This window comes from Aythya marila, assembly GCF_965140915.1.
Source record: "Aythya marila genome assembly, chromosome: 1".
In the NCBI taxonomy this organism is placed as follows: Eukaryota; Metazoa; Chordata; class Aves; order Anseriformes; family Anatidae; genus Aythya; species Aythya marila.
The window spans coordinates 83,254,141-83,269,076 of record NC_139042.1 but is presented as its reverse complement, the minus strand read 5'-3'; the positions used below and the strand labels follow the sequence as shown (position 1 = coordinate 83,269,076).

At 38.5% G+C, this 14,936-nt stretch overlaps 1 protein-coding gene across 1 annotated transcript; it reads right to left on the bottom strand.

The window, feature by feature from the left end:
• Window positions 1-3,528: 3,528 nt before the first annotated feature.
• Window positions 3,529-14,927, bottom strand: EIF2S3 (eukaryotic translation initiation factor 2 subunit gamma). Its single transcript, XM_082759524.1, has 12 exons — window positions 14,727-14,927; window positions 13,529-13,592; window positions 12,889-13,016; window positions 12,652-12,773; window positions 11,196-11,290; window positions 9,841-9,999; window positions 9,139-9,273; window positions 8,205-8,299; window positions 7,161-7,305; window positions 6,574-6,743; window positions 5,366-5,538; window positions 3,529-3,789 (listed from the first exon to the last, which is right to left on the bottom strand). The coding sequence occupies exons 1-12, from the start codon at window positions 14,793-14,795 to the stop codon at window positions 3,726-3,728; spliced, it is 1,419 nt and encodes a 472-aa protein (XP_082615650.1). The 5' UTR covers window positions 14,796-14,927; the 3' UTR covers window positions 3,529-3,725.
• Window positions 14,928-14,936: the final 9 nt, after the last annotated feature.

Sequence of the window (14,936 nt, the reverse complement as noted above, 5' to 3'; positions counted from 1 at the left end):
TAGCCTTTGACCTGATTCTCTTTTAATTCCTAAAAGGAAAATGGATTTTCTTCCAGTAAAGTTGTTACTGAACTCCTCGGAATGACCGGCAGCCAATGTGTCTTACAAGTTTTAATAGAGAACCAGTTACGGGTTCATTAAAAGACAGCTAACTTACACCGGTCTCATGGATTTTTGACACGCTGGAATGCTTTTACAAAATATGTAGTGAGGTGATGTATTACCTGGAGCATTGTGTCCAGTTCTGGGCTCCCCAGTACCAGAGGGACACAGAGCTACTGGAGCGAGTCCAGAGGAGGGCTGCTAAGATGATGAGAGGCCTGGCACAGATGTACATGTATGATGTTGCAACGGGCACAAACTGAAGCACAGGAGGTTCTGGCTGAATATCTGAGGGCACTTCTTCACTGTGAGGGTGACAGAGCACTGGCACAGGTTGCCCAGAGAGGTTGTAGAGTCTCCTTCTCTGAAGATATTCAACACCTGCCTGGATGCCATCCTGTGCAATGTGCTCTAGGTGATCCTGCTCAGCAGGGGGTTGGACCAGATGATCTCCAGAGGTCCCTTCCAGCCTCGGCTGTTCTGTGATTGACATTACTTTCCTCCGCATAGCTGAGAGGTTCCACCCTAGCACCCTCCTCAAGCCACCTACCAAATGCTAACAGATCACTGGAAGAGATCCAGTTACTGAAACACGGGTACCTGGTGCCACCTGAGATGCCCTGCTGTATCCTGCCTGGTTGCCAGCTACTGCTCCAGAGTGCAGGAACCGATGGCTGCCAGTTCCATACACGTGCCTTGGCTATCCAACACACCTGAAGCAGGCACCTATGTTCACGTTGCTAAATCTGACCTACAAAAGGTTCAAATAAAAGAGCTCCTTTCAAACAGATCCTTAGTAAAGGGACAGGGCACATGAGTACTGTTACTATTTTTCATTCAAATCAAGAACATTAAATAATTAACTTCCTTAGTTTAGTATGGATCTTCTCTTCTACTTTCATACATCCAGATCATGGCATCTCAATTTCATCTCTGTAGCCAGTGAATGCCAGGTGGCTGTACACAGACACATCAGCACATTACATATTTACACTTACAACATTTGTATTTGGCTCTGACTACTGTCATGTGCTTCATGTTTACATCTAAATCAAAACCTTTTTTTTTTTTTTTTTTTTTTTTTTTTTAATACTCATACCAGCAGAGCCAAAGCTTTTCAGTTAGAGGAAAATTCTAGTGACAAAAAAAACAAAGTGCATTTTACACGCCCCATTCACCACAGTGTGACAAAATATATAGCACACTTTGTCATATATAAATCCCAGTTCACAACTCAGACCACCCACGCATGCTCCTAACATCCCTTTTCTTGGAGAGGATCAGGAACAGACTTCATTCTAGACAGACAATTCTTGAACAACCATTCACTCTTAGGCAACTCTTTTTCTGCATGACACAGCATACACCCACATACAATGAGCCTAATCCACCATCAGGAGGAAGTTCCAAATAAAAGAAACTGCTGTAGGAGAGGGCTGCAGCTGCTCAAACACCTAGCCAAGTCTGTTGGAAAAGCCACCGTGAAAGCAGGCTGATGTAAAAACAGACCAGAATCAAGGTTTACCATCCTGGCACCCAATTGCTTCTACTCGCTCACTAGTTCCCATCAGTTCCTGTGCACACGATCAGCCAAACAAGGTATTGCTTAATGTTTCAGAGGGAACAAAACAAAATTTCATAAAGCACTTTTATTACTGATAACGTATACCTAATGTATAAATTTGATATTAACTACAGCAGTATCAAACCATATTTTAGACCCAAGCTAAGTAATGACCTATGGATATTGAGATGGAGTGATGTAGTTACGGCTACTGATCCAGCACTAGGACAATACTAGTACTTTGCATTTATTACCTACCTAAGTGAAGGAATACATCAAGTGTTTTGGAAAGATTATAGCACTTCTTTTGAATTTCAGATCAAGACATTAAGGCCTAAACTCCAAAATACATGGATGCCTAAAAATGCCTGTGGGTGCTTAACCAATATATCAGAAGCATTTTGGCTTAGCATTTCTTTAGTATTAGACCCACACGTTGAGGGCATCCAGGAAGAACTCTTTGGAGTAGATTTCAATTTTGTGGCAGAGTTGTTCTGGCACTGACTGTGTTGGCTTACTTTCGCTTCTGTGCCCTCATGCAACCAAACTAGGTAAGATTTTAGTTTATCCAAGTCTTTAGAATTCAGAGTTACATAAACGAGCTTCCAAAGCATTGAAGATGCAATCTTTGAAACATCCATGTTCACTGTATACTGGTCAAGTACTAGGAGAATCAGGAAGAACTGTATCTGACACTTTTTTAAAAGGAGAAGCACTATACAAAAATCAATGCATTTAGTCCCAACACTGTGTGAGGTAGAAGTACTTTACAAATGGAGAAACTGAGTACAAGAATGTAGATGGAATAAGGCAACACAAAATACAGTGTGAAATCATTAACAAAACCAGTCTGCTTCACTGAAGTCCATTTTGATGAGTGAAACAATATTTACCCTTAGAATACCCTTGACCATCCTAAACACAGTAGCTCAAACCAGATTTTGAAAATGAAGACAGTACTTTGTATAAAAATATGGGAAGCAGCATGACTTGCTAAATAGTCTACTATATGAAATACCTACAACTAATTACACTAGGACAAATGAAAAGAAGTTAAACCTAAAAGAATGAGTGTTAGCACCCCACAATAAGTTTGTTACATTGTTTTCTTCCAAGGAGTATGTGATCCAGGAAAGCAAAAGTGGTTTTTATACCTTTCTCATCTCATTGTGATTTTGTCCTTCAAAATCATTCCCTTAACAGCCTTTTCCAGCTATTTTATACTTCAAAATCACAGCTAGTAATTGCTCAATAGCTTAATTTACAATATGCCAGGTTGCTCACAAGTTCCACAAGGATAAACAGCTATGCTTCAAGTTAATCCTGTTCTTTTTGTAAACCCATTCTAACGTAAGTTCAAAAAAAAAAAAAAAAAAGTACTGTCAATTCAGATCCAGTTTGTGTTTTTTCTTTGGGGTTTTATCCAAAGCTCCTTGTAATATTGAAAGTGACAAATATAAGTCATCTTAATTATAACATGTACTACAATCACAATCCTACAGTCAGAACCATACAAATTTCAGAAGAAAGCTTTTGCTGTAAACAGCTGACTAAATAAACCAAGATGTTGTGCAGAAAGGGTACTAGTCTTCCGGGAAAGGATGTTTTTTGCTTGTTTAATTCTTGTACTGGTTGAGCAATCACTGCTCTCTTTTGTTATTCAATATGTTTTAGGAATTAATGAAAATAAGTGATATTATTTTATTTCCATACCAGATTTATGGTTTGTGTGTTACACTGGGGCTGGCTTGACTGATATTAAACAGATATGTCTGAAAGAGAAAACATAAATTAGACATGCCGTGAGACATGTGCGATTAATTTCTACTAAAATGTGGATAATGAAACCCACTTCTACAACATTTCTTTTACACTTTTAATGGTGATAATGACTAGTATTTTAGTAAGAGGGTAAAATTCAGTAAGATGTACAAGGAGAGCCATACAACTCAAAGATAATGTTTGCACAGCTTCCAATTCCACTGTGAAAATATACCCCCTCCAAAGTAGATAGGAATAGGCACTTCATCTTTAAAAATGAAGCACTCTTTTTCGTTCTTCAGTCATCATCGACAGTTGGCTTGATTGTCACTCCTCTTCTGATTTGACCCCAACCAATTAAACTGTAAAAAGAAAAACAGTTTATATTACTTTTAATAGCAGTTAGAAATATCCAGAATAAATCAACGTACTTCTATTGTGCTTAAGCCTTCAATTCACATATTTTGGATTTTTTCCCCACTTGCCTTCCTCACAAAACATCCTGCAAGATCTAAGGATGAGAGACATAGAACATCTGCACGATTGTTATCTATTAAGAATGCACCTCACCAACAGTAAACAAAAAATCTGAAGGTTTTGTAACATAAGTTGCAATAGGTAACTGTAAATATAGCTAAATCTCTTTCTACCTATATGAAAGTGCTGCATTACTTTCAGAGAGAAATAAAAATGTGAGGATTCAGACAAGATGGCAGTAAAATTATAAACAATTCTAACTCTTAATGAAACTACAACCTATAAAGGTAAATCAATTCTCAGTTTGGTAATCTTATATTAAGGCCCCTTTTGTAGGCCATTGTCACCTCAGAAAAACATACTTAAAAGAATTTAAGATCATGTTCATTTACACAGTCATCAGGCAGACCATATTAACTCAACTATCTTTAATGCATTTTGCATTTTCAGCAAGGAGATGCACAGGAACTATGTGCATTTCAATTTCATTCACTAATGGTAGGGGCTCTCATGATGATTCGGTAATCATCAGCAGAGCACCGAAAAAAAGTAACCAAAATCAATTAACATTGGATTTCCTACTTTTTGGGACCATACTTATAGCTTATAACTAGTCCACATTTGGAATCTGTGTTCCCTGGAACATACAAGTACATCTTGTTTGCTTTGCCATTTGCTGCTTAACTTCTATGCCTTTATGTATTTATTTTCTATTTTTTCTCCTCTTCTTTTCTTGCTTTCTTACCACCTTCTCAGTACTCCATTCCCTCAGGCAACAAGTTCCTTCCCACAATACTGTATAGAGACAAGTGTCCTTTTGGCAAACTTTGCTTATGTTTTATGAGTGGGAAGTACGAAAGACAGATGCCTTTGAACAGAACTTGTATTAAAATTTGCATAAGTTGACAGTCGCTGGCTTTAAAAAAAAAAAAAAAAAAGCACTGTTCTGTTTCCAATACATTCTCCTCTTCCTTTCTGCTTTTGCTATCTTAATTTAGGTTCTTTATTTCTTTTCCCTTCTTCTTTCTCCTGTTCAAGAACTTATCTTTTTCTTTTCTTCTGCTCACTCTGTGCAGGGTTTCCTGATTCATCAGCTATCTCCAAGACAAGAAGCACCAAATTCCTGTCTGTGCTTTCCCGTTGAACTGAAACACCCATCCATGGATACTAAAGCCTCAGTTCTTTTTCATACAGTAAGAACTTCTCGGGTGAATGCTCCTGTTTCCTTATACTTTCCCCTCATACTGCAAGAATTGTGCAGGGTCAAGGAATATAAATACCCTTATGTTCTTATGGAATAAATACATAAGAGTTACAGTACGCATAATCATCTAAAGAGCAGTACAGCACTAAGCTTAACATTAATCATCAATCAAATCCGCTTATCATTTTTAGCCTCCATGCATTTTTTGTGTTTATATCATAACAGCCAGATATTCTACCAATTTGCTGCCCACTTACCGCCAGTGCTTCTCAACTCTTCGACTCAGGGCAATTTTTTCTCCTACTTCTGTGCACACTGGGTTGGTTAGCACAATCTTGCCCAAATCAGCCTTTACTGCACTGACTCTCCCTCCAGTAGATAAGGATCCTATGTTTACCATTAAAACTTCATTCTTTGATAGTTTTTGCACCTGAAATAAGACATACAGAAGTCTGAAACATAAGCTTTAGTATTTAAAATAACCTGCTCACACTAAGCCAAGATCATTTAGCAACACAATTCCTCAAATGAAGAGAAATACCACCGACAGTACTGAACATTATTACCTAATGGCCACAAAAATGATACAGCTGAGAAATGTAAAAACCATAGATATCCCACATAAAAACCATGCAAAAGCATCAGTGGATAAAAAGTTTATATTTTTAACTCTTGTGAAGGCCAATACACGTAGTACTGCAGGTTCTTGTTGTACCTAAATCCCAAGAAGGTATATCCTATTTACTGTAATACATACCTAGAACTGCACATACTCTATCAAAAGCAAAATCGTCATCTTACATATTGCTACAAAGTGTTTTACCGTTCTTTTAAATTATCTGGATATTTTCATTTTCCTTATGCCTACATACATCAAAATGATTTCTCAAAAAATAATTCCACAGAGGATCTGAGGACTGAAGTATTTCATTTATTGTTGCATGAAGCAGGCTGTGGATGTTAACGCTAAGAAGGAACAGTATGATCTTCTGGTTTTGTTAGTATAAAATGGACCATGGAACACAAAGCCATACTGTGTATCAAGTTCAGTTTCTATTCAGCTATAGTCTTTCAGAAATATTTAACTTTAAGAAGTTCTTCAAAGAGAGAATCTACAAAACGCAGGCAAGTAGGAAGTAAATCAGTGTGTGCATATGGCACCAATGAATATGCTGATAGCAAAGGAAAACTACCAATGTGTTTAAAAGAATATGTAACTTGAAGATATATTTGTATTTCATAGTATTTTAAGCTACTCTGATATGAATTCCTATTCCTCTGAAGAGCTTTATTCTGTAAAATTTGAGGTAACAGTTTTGCAACAACCGTATACAAACAAGGAAACAAAATACTACATCAAAAATGTAGGTATTAAGGAAACTTAGCACATGTTATTAAAACAGAAATCAGAAAAAAAAGTACATGAAATACTTTTTTATTTTTTATTTTTAAAAAGGGTACAGACCTTTGCAGCTTTCTTGTCCCCTTCAGTACGCACACCTAATAGTCGTCTCAGCAGGAAATAGGAAATTTCTAACTCTGTAAATATTTCAGGCAGTGCTCCAACTGCACCAAGAACTTGCCCTACCATTCGGTCAGCCCGACACAAAGTTGGATCGATCTTAGTTCCAACTCCTACAACATAACAAGGAAAGTCCCAAGGAGTAATCAAAAGGGAGATGTCACATTTACGTTATTAAAATATTTGAATGAGACCTCAAAACAATAAACTGAGAATGTACTGTGAATTCCCTGTGAACTTGGACAGCCCTTTCAGAATGCCAGCAAGACTGATCTGTCTAAACACATGAAGAGATATTCTACCATTATAGCTGATAAAATTAACAGTTTAAATTGATTGAAGTTGGCTAGTGACAGGAAAATTATTTCATAAATACTTAGTTTTCACACACATTGTCTCTTTCTACATCTAAGTATTTGAAATTGCTCATATCCCTTTTGGTTTCACTTAGCAATGGATTTCAGTGTAGTAACCAAGTGTTTTCAATAAGCATTGGACAGAAAGATCTTTCTGTAAGAGAATATCCTTACCTATAAGACCTCCTGGAGCAGCGTACTGTAGATCATTGTGTTCTGCAAAGAGTGACACTATTTTGGAAAAGATTGGCTTACACATGAGTTTTCCTTCACTGTCCTTGGACACAATACCAGGCCGGACCTCAATTTCCTGACCAACCTAATTACAAAGGTGAAAAAGTGGTTAACAGGTGGTTTCACAGGAACATGAAGAAACTACTAGTCATAGGTAAGACATACTTCTTCCAAGGCCCACTGTTAATACAAATCCTATGTTTTGGGCTACTGTAGAACTTCTATGACTTTGGCACTGCTTAATGCAAGCCAGACAATACCTAAAGCTCTGTATCTTACAGCCAATCAAGCAATTGCTTTTCCTTCCAATTAATTTTAAATAACTGCTTTTGCAAAGGATCTTTATCAGCTTTAATTGTGACATATAAATTAAGTTTATTTTTTTTAATAACATTTCATTTAGAAGTGTTACAGCACCAATAAAAATTGTGTTAATTTAATCTGTGTAACTGATCATTCATAAACCAGAAAAAGAAAATACAAGTTAATAAATGCTCAAAGACAATTTGCTTTCCGGTCTAATGCAGTAACTTTTGAAGTTCCCACCCACTGACAGTATTCCACAAGAAAAAAATATTTACAGAATACTTGAGACAGGAAGCAAGACCTGTGGGAACCTATATACCTTCATAAAAGAGGTACCTTTAAAGTTTTTCCCCTTCCTCCACAAAATAATTGACAAAGTAAGAGTGATAGGACAGGGAAAATGTAATTAGCTCCCTCAACTTTTGTTAAGCAATGAAAACAGTATTATTAATAATAAAATATTACAGAAATATTTTTAAAATATTTTTTTTTAATCAGTGTTTCTTGTTACATTATTTTAAAACAGGAAAGTAGCAATGATGCACATACAGACAGGATAGGTGCCACATGATTGTATTCTTCTTAAAAAAAATGAACTACATAGATTAATTTTGTACTGAAAACGTACAAAAACTACTCGTTATCACTAAAAATCTCCAAAAAGAGAGAAAAGGTTACCTTTAAAACACCCTTTAGAATACTGCCACCAGCTACTCCCCCCTTAAGGTCATCCACTTCACAGCCCGGCTTGTTGACATCAAAAGATCTAATTACTGAAAAGGACAAGAAACAAGTTTATATTTAAGAGCCAGTTTTCAAAGAATTTGTGTTTTTTCAACAATTTCAATTACTTCCTTATCCTTATGAAGGTATCCAACTATTTATGAAAACATAATTCCGAGAGAATAAAACATGAATATTTAGCTGATTTGTTCTCAAATTCATTTAAGCAGCACATATATATAAACAGTATTTTAAAAATCTATTTCTGCATAACACACATTAAGTTAAATATCAATACCTGAAAAATAAAGCAATGATCAGCTATTTAGAAAACTTCAATATTCACAACGTCAACTTCTTTGTAACCTTGTTTTAATGTACTCCGTTCATATGCACTATGAACATGTTCTGTGGGTTTTGGGGGAAGAGGCAAAAATGTGGTTTTATTGTAGTGGCACTGAATTTCAAAATATGCTGTACAAGAACAGAGGCTTTTTAATACAGGAAATTTAACCAGGCTACCCTAACTATAGGATTTTCACGTAAATTACTTTTCAAACGAAACAGCCTGTCTATACTTTGTTAAATCAAGTTTAAATCCACAGCAATTAATGTTTAAGATACTGACAAATTTCTCATCTTTATTGCATTTTACTACTGATGGACACACAGAACATATACAAAAGAACAATTACCTTGGATAGATTTAACTGGCTTAATTTCGCTATCAACAAATTATACAGGTCTCGGAAAAGAGTTTTAAAGAGCAAACTGAATGCTCCTTTTAAGCCCATGTCTTTTTAGAGCATTCTGCAACACGATGTTCTGAGTGTAGGTAAAGGTAGGAAACATTTAAATCACAAAAGCCCGAAGATAAGCATTTACATACCAATAAGCCTTGGTTCGGATGTGAAGTCTCGCAAAGGGACTGGGATTTTCTTCACTATATACTCACAGACTACCTCAATGTTGTATTTCAGCTGTGCTGAGATTGGAATTATTGGAGCTCCTTCTGCAACTGTACCTAAAACCAGTTCCACATCAAGCCTTAATATAATATTTATAGAAGCATGACCAAGTGTTCTGTCATTGTTATAAGCACTAATGAAGTTTGAAGCACACTTTACACGTATTTCTCAAGGCAGTATCACAACATACACTCTTCCCTTCAACATCTTAGCTCAAACCAGCCAGACCTACTTTTCCAAGGCAGTCTGAAACCACCTTCGCGTTGCCACTGGATAACTCCACACAGAGGAGTTTTACAGTTGCTCTATGAAAACTGAGAAAGGTAATCTGCTTCTGGGTGAGCAGAAAAAGTCTTAAGAGAATTTCCTCAGAGAGATCAGATACCTAAACATTTGATACATTGGCATTCATTTTAAAGTCAGTTTTCATGAACCAAAACATGAAGCACAACTCCAATCACTTATTTTTTTTTTTAGATTAACAGACCATGTGTATCAGTGAAGTCCAATTCAGGGCTTTTCTATACGTTTATAAAAAAAAAACAAACAAACAAAAACCATCTCTATGTCTCAACACCGAATAACTTCCACCACTGACTGGATTTCTGCTGGTGAAAACTTACCTTGTACAAATGCAAGAATCTGTTCATACTGTTCTTTAGCCTGGCTCTCTTTCACCAAATCAATCTTATTCTGCAGAATCAAAATATGTTTCAGTTTCATGATTTCTATAGCAGCTAGATGTTCTGAGGTCTGGGGTTGAGGGCATGACTCATTGCCAGCTGAAAGAAGAAAAGGGACTGTGATATAGAAGCTAGAGAGACTGACAAATCTCCTGCACTTAGGACATTTTTCTGTTGTGCCTTTTTTTTTTTTTTTAAAAAAAAAAGTCAGCCTTTTTTTTTAAAAAAAACAAACAAAAAAAAATATAAGCTACATGTGAAACACCCACTCTTTCCCAGAACTGCTGGATTCAGCATCCACAGAATATGACAGATGAGTGGTTGCAAAACCAGTCTGCCATTCTACTTGCTCCCAGTGGAAACAGATTTAAAGTTTCCCAAGATACTGACAGCTAACTCACATCTACTTGAATCATGCCACCCTCTAGGTCTCTAGACATCTCAGTACTGACTGTACTGGACCTTTCAAGAAAGGTCTTAAAATTCTTTAGAGTTTTCTTACCACTAACAATAAAACCAGCAACATCCCCAAACTGTAATACAGACAGTAAAGACATTAAGTATGTGAATAGGGCAGTTATCAGTACAGCTGGCCATCCAAGAAGCCAACTTTGACCCCATGTGCCATTATGACAGTTAATCTCACTTTAGTTTGGTCTATCACACTTTCTAGACTTAAGATGTCACTCCCTATTTATCAGTTACCTTGGACTATTTAAACTTCAATATCTGAAGTTGGTGTTCTTGTTTGTTGACATGCCCTGTCCAGATAATGTAATTGCCATGTATCCCTGTAGAGCATTCTATTGTTTCACTAATATAAAAATGAGTTTTACTTATTTCTGATCACTTGCAAATCAGAACAATTGTTTTAGTCAAGCTCAATCTCCTGTACCTGCATTTGCCCCATATTCACCTGGATTTACTGCTCATACTGATGGCTGTGTACTCTCCTGTATGACTAAGACTACAAACTTAAAGCAAACTGAAGCTTCAGATAAAAGTAACTGTATCCAATGCATTTCCATAAAATATAAATGTTACAGTAGTATTCACTACAGAGATTTATCTTGGCCAACTGATGGCTACCAGGCTATTGACCATGTATAGCTGTATTTAAAAAAGCTTGTTGGAACGTATTTTCAGTGTAACATCACTTAAGCTTCTTAAACACATCTCAAAAGCATTCTCTTGTTTTAACCACTCACCCCACCCCACTAGATTTCAAAACCCATACAAAGCTGCCTTATGGTATTAAAAAAAATAGAGACCTGCTTTTGTGTAACAATTCTTACCTATCAACAGTAAAGCTGCATCCATTACTGCTGCACCGTTCAACATAGTAGCCATCAAAATATCATGGCCAGGACAATCCACAAAAGAGACATGCCTGTTGTAGAAGAAAGGGAGAAAAAAAAAAAAAACAAGAAAAAAAGCCAATTATCAACAACTTCTCCGACTTATGTGAATGATTAAGCAGATACACAAGTTAAAATAAATAAATAAAAACAGAACAAGTTTAAGTAAATAAAGAAGCAAACAAAATTTCAAGACAGTTGCTGAGAAGTAATATATTAAAAGTATACACTTAAGAACACAAAGACTATGGAAAGGCTACAGAAAGGCTGAGTTCTAAGATTCAATACCATATACTCACACTAGTTATTGCTTTAATATTTCAAAAAAATACATGTAAATTAGACTAGATTTAAATGCACCAGAACAAAAAAAACACAGGAACTGGCACATTGTACACCATCTCTCTGATCTCTTTTAAGATGCCTCTCACTCCAATTTTAGAAAATGATGCATCTTTAATTACATGGTAACAATTGCACTTCAAAGATTTATCCAGAGACAGCACTACAGCTGCTAGCTCCAATCTTATGAGTGCGTTGTGCAGCTGATAACAGTCGACACGCTACATTCTTGTGTGAAACTATTCAATGAAGAAACCTTGCAGCATGCCACCAAAAAGCAAGAGACTAATTTTCCGCTTCACCAGCACCATTAAAAATCTACCATAAGCAAATAAACAGCAAGATAAAGAACCTAAAGCTTTAAAGCAATAGCTTAAAAATGGCTGCACGACAATCACACTCGGACAGAAGCTATTGTTAGAACTAGTGCTCTACTGGGAATCTGAGGAAAAGGAGGAAACACATGACTACAGCAGGACGCCTATTTTATACGTAAGCATGAACCAGGAATCCTGTCATACAACTGCCTTTGTGACTACTCTCATTTGAACAATCATTGTACAGACTCACACAACCACAGCTGTGATTACGATGCTTGCATAATGACCATGCTATGCTTGTGAAGTAAATGAAGGACGCCTGTCCTCCAGTACTAAGAATCAGGCTTTAAGAGATTCATTTTTAGAACTAGGAAAACTTTTAAACTTTTTTTTTTTTTAATCCATTGAGGCAGGAAAAAAAGCCACACGTCAGAAATGAATTTTAAAGATGAGTTTGCAAAGTCCACATTAGTTCTTACTCTGGTGGCTTGAAAAATGTACTTATGGTAAGAGTAGAACAAAGCATCGTTTCACTTCAGTGTCCTGCAAACAGACAATGACAGAGAACACAGTTTAAGAGATGCCTCAGATCGGGGTGTCCCATCTCAGCATCTACGAGCACGCAGTCTGTTATCATTCAGCTCACAGCTCAATCCTGACTATTTTCATTTCTGTAAAGCAAATGCAAATAAAGGAAATACAATTTGCACCACTCATTTTACAGCAGGTACCTGACTAGTTTGAAATTCCCTTTGGTGCCAGGAATATCTGTAGGGAATTCATCTGGGGTGCTACTTCCACAGGATCGGTAACACTCTGGTCGGGAACAGCTCGGGTCATCCAGCTTGTAAATCTGGAAGCAATTTTTAAAAATTGAGAGGTTTAATTAACCGTTAATCATTTATAAGCTTCCATCCACCCTGAAATATATCAGCAACATATTTGCTCTATCTCTACCAGTAACTCACCTTTGCATTAGCATAGCCCAGCTTGATGGTGATATTCCTTTCCAGTTCATTTTTAAATCTGACAGTATGAACTCCAGATATAGCTTTGACTACTGTCGACTTTCCATGGGCTACGTGGCCAATTGTACCTATGGTTTAAAAACAGATGTTTGTCAATAAGCCATTGTTTAATTTGTGCAGTGTTCTATTATGGTCAACACATAATCACCCCAAACTCTCTGGAGCCAGCACGCCCAGTGGTACCATCACAGTAAATATGGGTTTCTTAAACGCACAACACCCTAGAACTGTCTCTTGACGCGCAGATCTTTGCCCTGTCGTGATTTGCATTTTCATGAAACTCATTTCAACGTGTAATTTTAAGGTATAATAAACTTTACTTTAGCAACTACTCCCCACGCAATTCAACATGGCATTCTTGAAGTAAAATCACAGGTCTTTTCAAGTTAAAATGGTTTGACTGGTCTCTTCTTGCATCTTGACAAAATCTATAGTAAGAATACCTTATCTACATTACTGTGCTTCAGTAAGGATTTCTTCATTTTTTTCAACACAGGTACCATATGCTAACACATGAGCACCACAATAAGTTACATTGTGATGCCCCCAGCCCCTCGTTTTTTCAGAATTTTGTTGTTACCTATGTTAATCGTGGCTTGTCTGCTGATGACTTCTGGTGACAGAGGCGTCAGCTTGGTAACATCCTGTATGAAGGAGATTTTACAATTTATTCATCCTGGATCTAAACGTTTAGAGTACTATATGTATTTTCTTAAAATTTATCCAGTAGTTCTATTAAGCAAAATCCAACCGAGCTCATTAAAGCACCTCTAGTGTTACGCATTCCATTTTTTTTTTTTAAGTATGCAGAATAGGACAAAAAGCCTACAGTCAGAAGAGGTTGCAGTGTTAAAGAAAGACAGAAGAAAAGTAAGCAAAACAAAAAGCTTCAAAAGGAAGCTCTAAAAATAAAAATACCTCACATCTATCCCCAAACTGAATTGGTTGCAACATGTAAAATCATGTTACCTTTCCACGGGCTACACAGCCAACTGTACTTATGTTTTAAAGAGAAAGGTCTGGCAATAGATGTTAGTTTTCTTTGAGATTAAGGTTCTATTAGAGAAAGTGTATAAATGCAGGTATATTTGCAGCTTTGTGGAGTAAGTAGGCAGAGGGACGTCATTAACGCCATGGCTCTGATTCTGATTTTTTGAATGACAACTTTGTCCTCCAACACTATTATTTCCACCTCGTGTACTGGAAGAAAAAATCTGTTGTCCTCAGCAGATTGCTGCTGGAAACCACTGGCAGCACCTGGCCAAATATGGCATTTCTGCAGCCCGCATACTGCCTGCATCACCCACTACAGCCTTGTGACACCACCCACCCTACTCTCGAGCACCACACGAGCAAAACGTCCGGGTTCGAGGCAGCTTCTGCCCACCAACTGCCCTGATACCGCTACTCCTTGTTGCCTGCCTCGCCGGGACGAGGCTCGCCGTGCCGAGCGCCCTGCAGGTGGCAGCGGAGGCTCCGCGGCACCGCGCGAGGCACGCAGCCCGGCGGGGCTGAGCTACGCGACTCGGGCCGAGCGGAAAACGGGCAGAAAACGGGCGAAAAAAGGGCCGAGCAGGCGCAGCCGCAGCCCAGCAGCGAGGCGGGGAGGCGCAGGAGCCGCTGGGGGACGAGCACCGAACCGCAGCGGCGGCACCAACGGCTGGAAGCGCGACACGAGCGCGGTCACAGGCCGCGGGGAGAGCCCAAGGGCCGCAGGGCGCTGAGGGGAGCCCACCCAACGGCCACGGCCACGGCCCCGCGCCCCGCCCGCCCCTCACCAGGGTGCCCAGGTCCTGCCGGGAGAGGTGCGGCTGCCCCAGCGTCACCCCCGCCTCGTCCCCCGCCATCTTGGCCGCCAGAGGAAGCCGGGGCTGCCCGCGCCGCCGCCTGTCCCCCGGCCCCGCTCTCGGCCCCGCCCCGCGCCGCCCTCAGCCCGGCCGCACGGCGCTGCCCGCCGCAGCCGGCACAGCCCGGCTCGGGGCCGCCCC

Excerpts from the sequence above, each read along its gene's own strand:
- EIF2S3 (XM_082759524.1), bottom strand. The coding sequence starts at position 14,795 with ATGGCGGGGGACGAGGCGGGGGTGACGCTGGGGCAGCCGCACCTCTCC. Across the intron at positions 12,774-12,888 it reads TGGGCTATGCTAATGCAAAG|ATTTACAAGCTGGATGACCC; the intron begins GTGAGTTACTGG and ends AATTGCTTCCAG. Across the intron at positions 10,000-11,195 it reads TGCAGCTTTACTGTTGATAG|CTGGCAATGAGTCATGCCCT; the intron begins GTAAGAATTGTT and ends TTCTTCTTTCAG.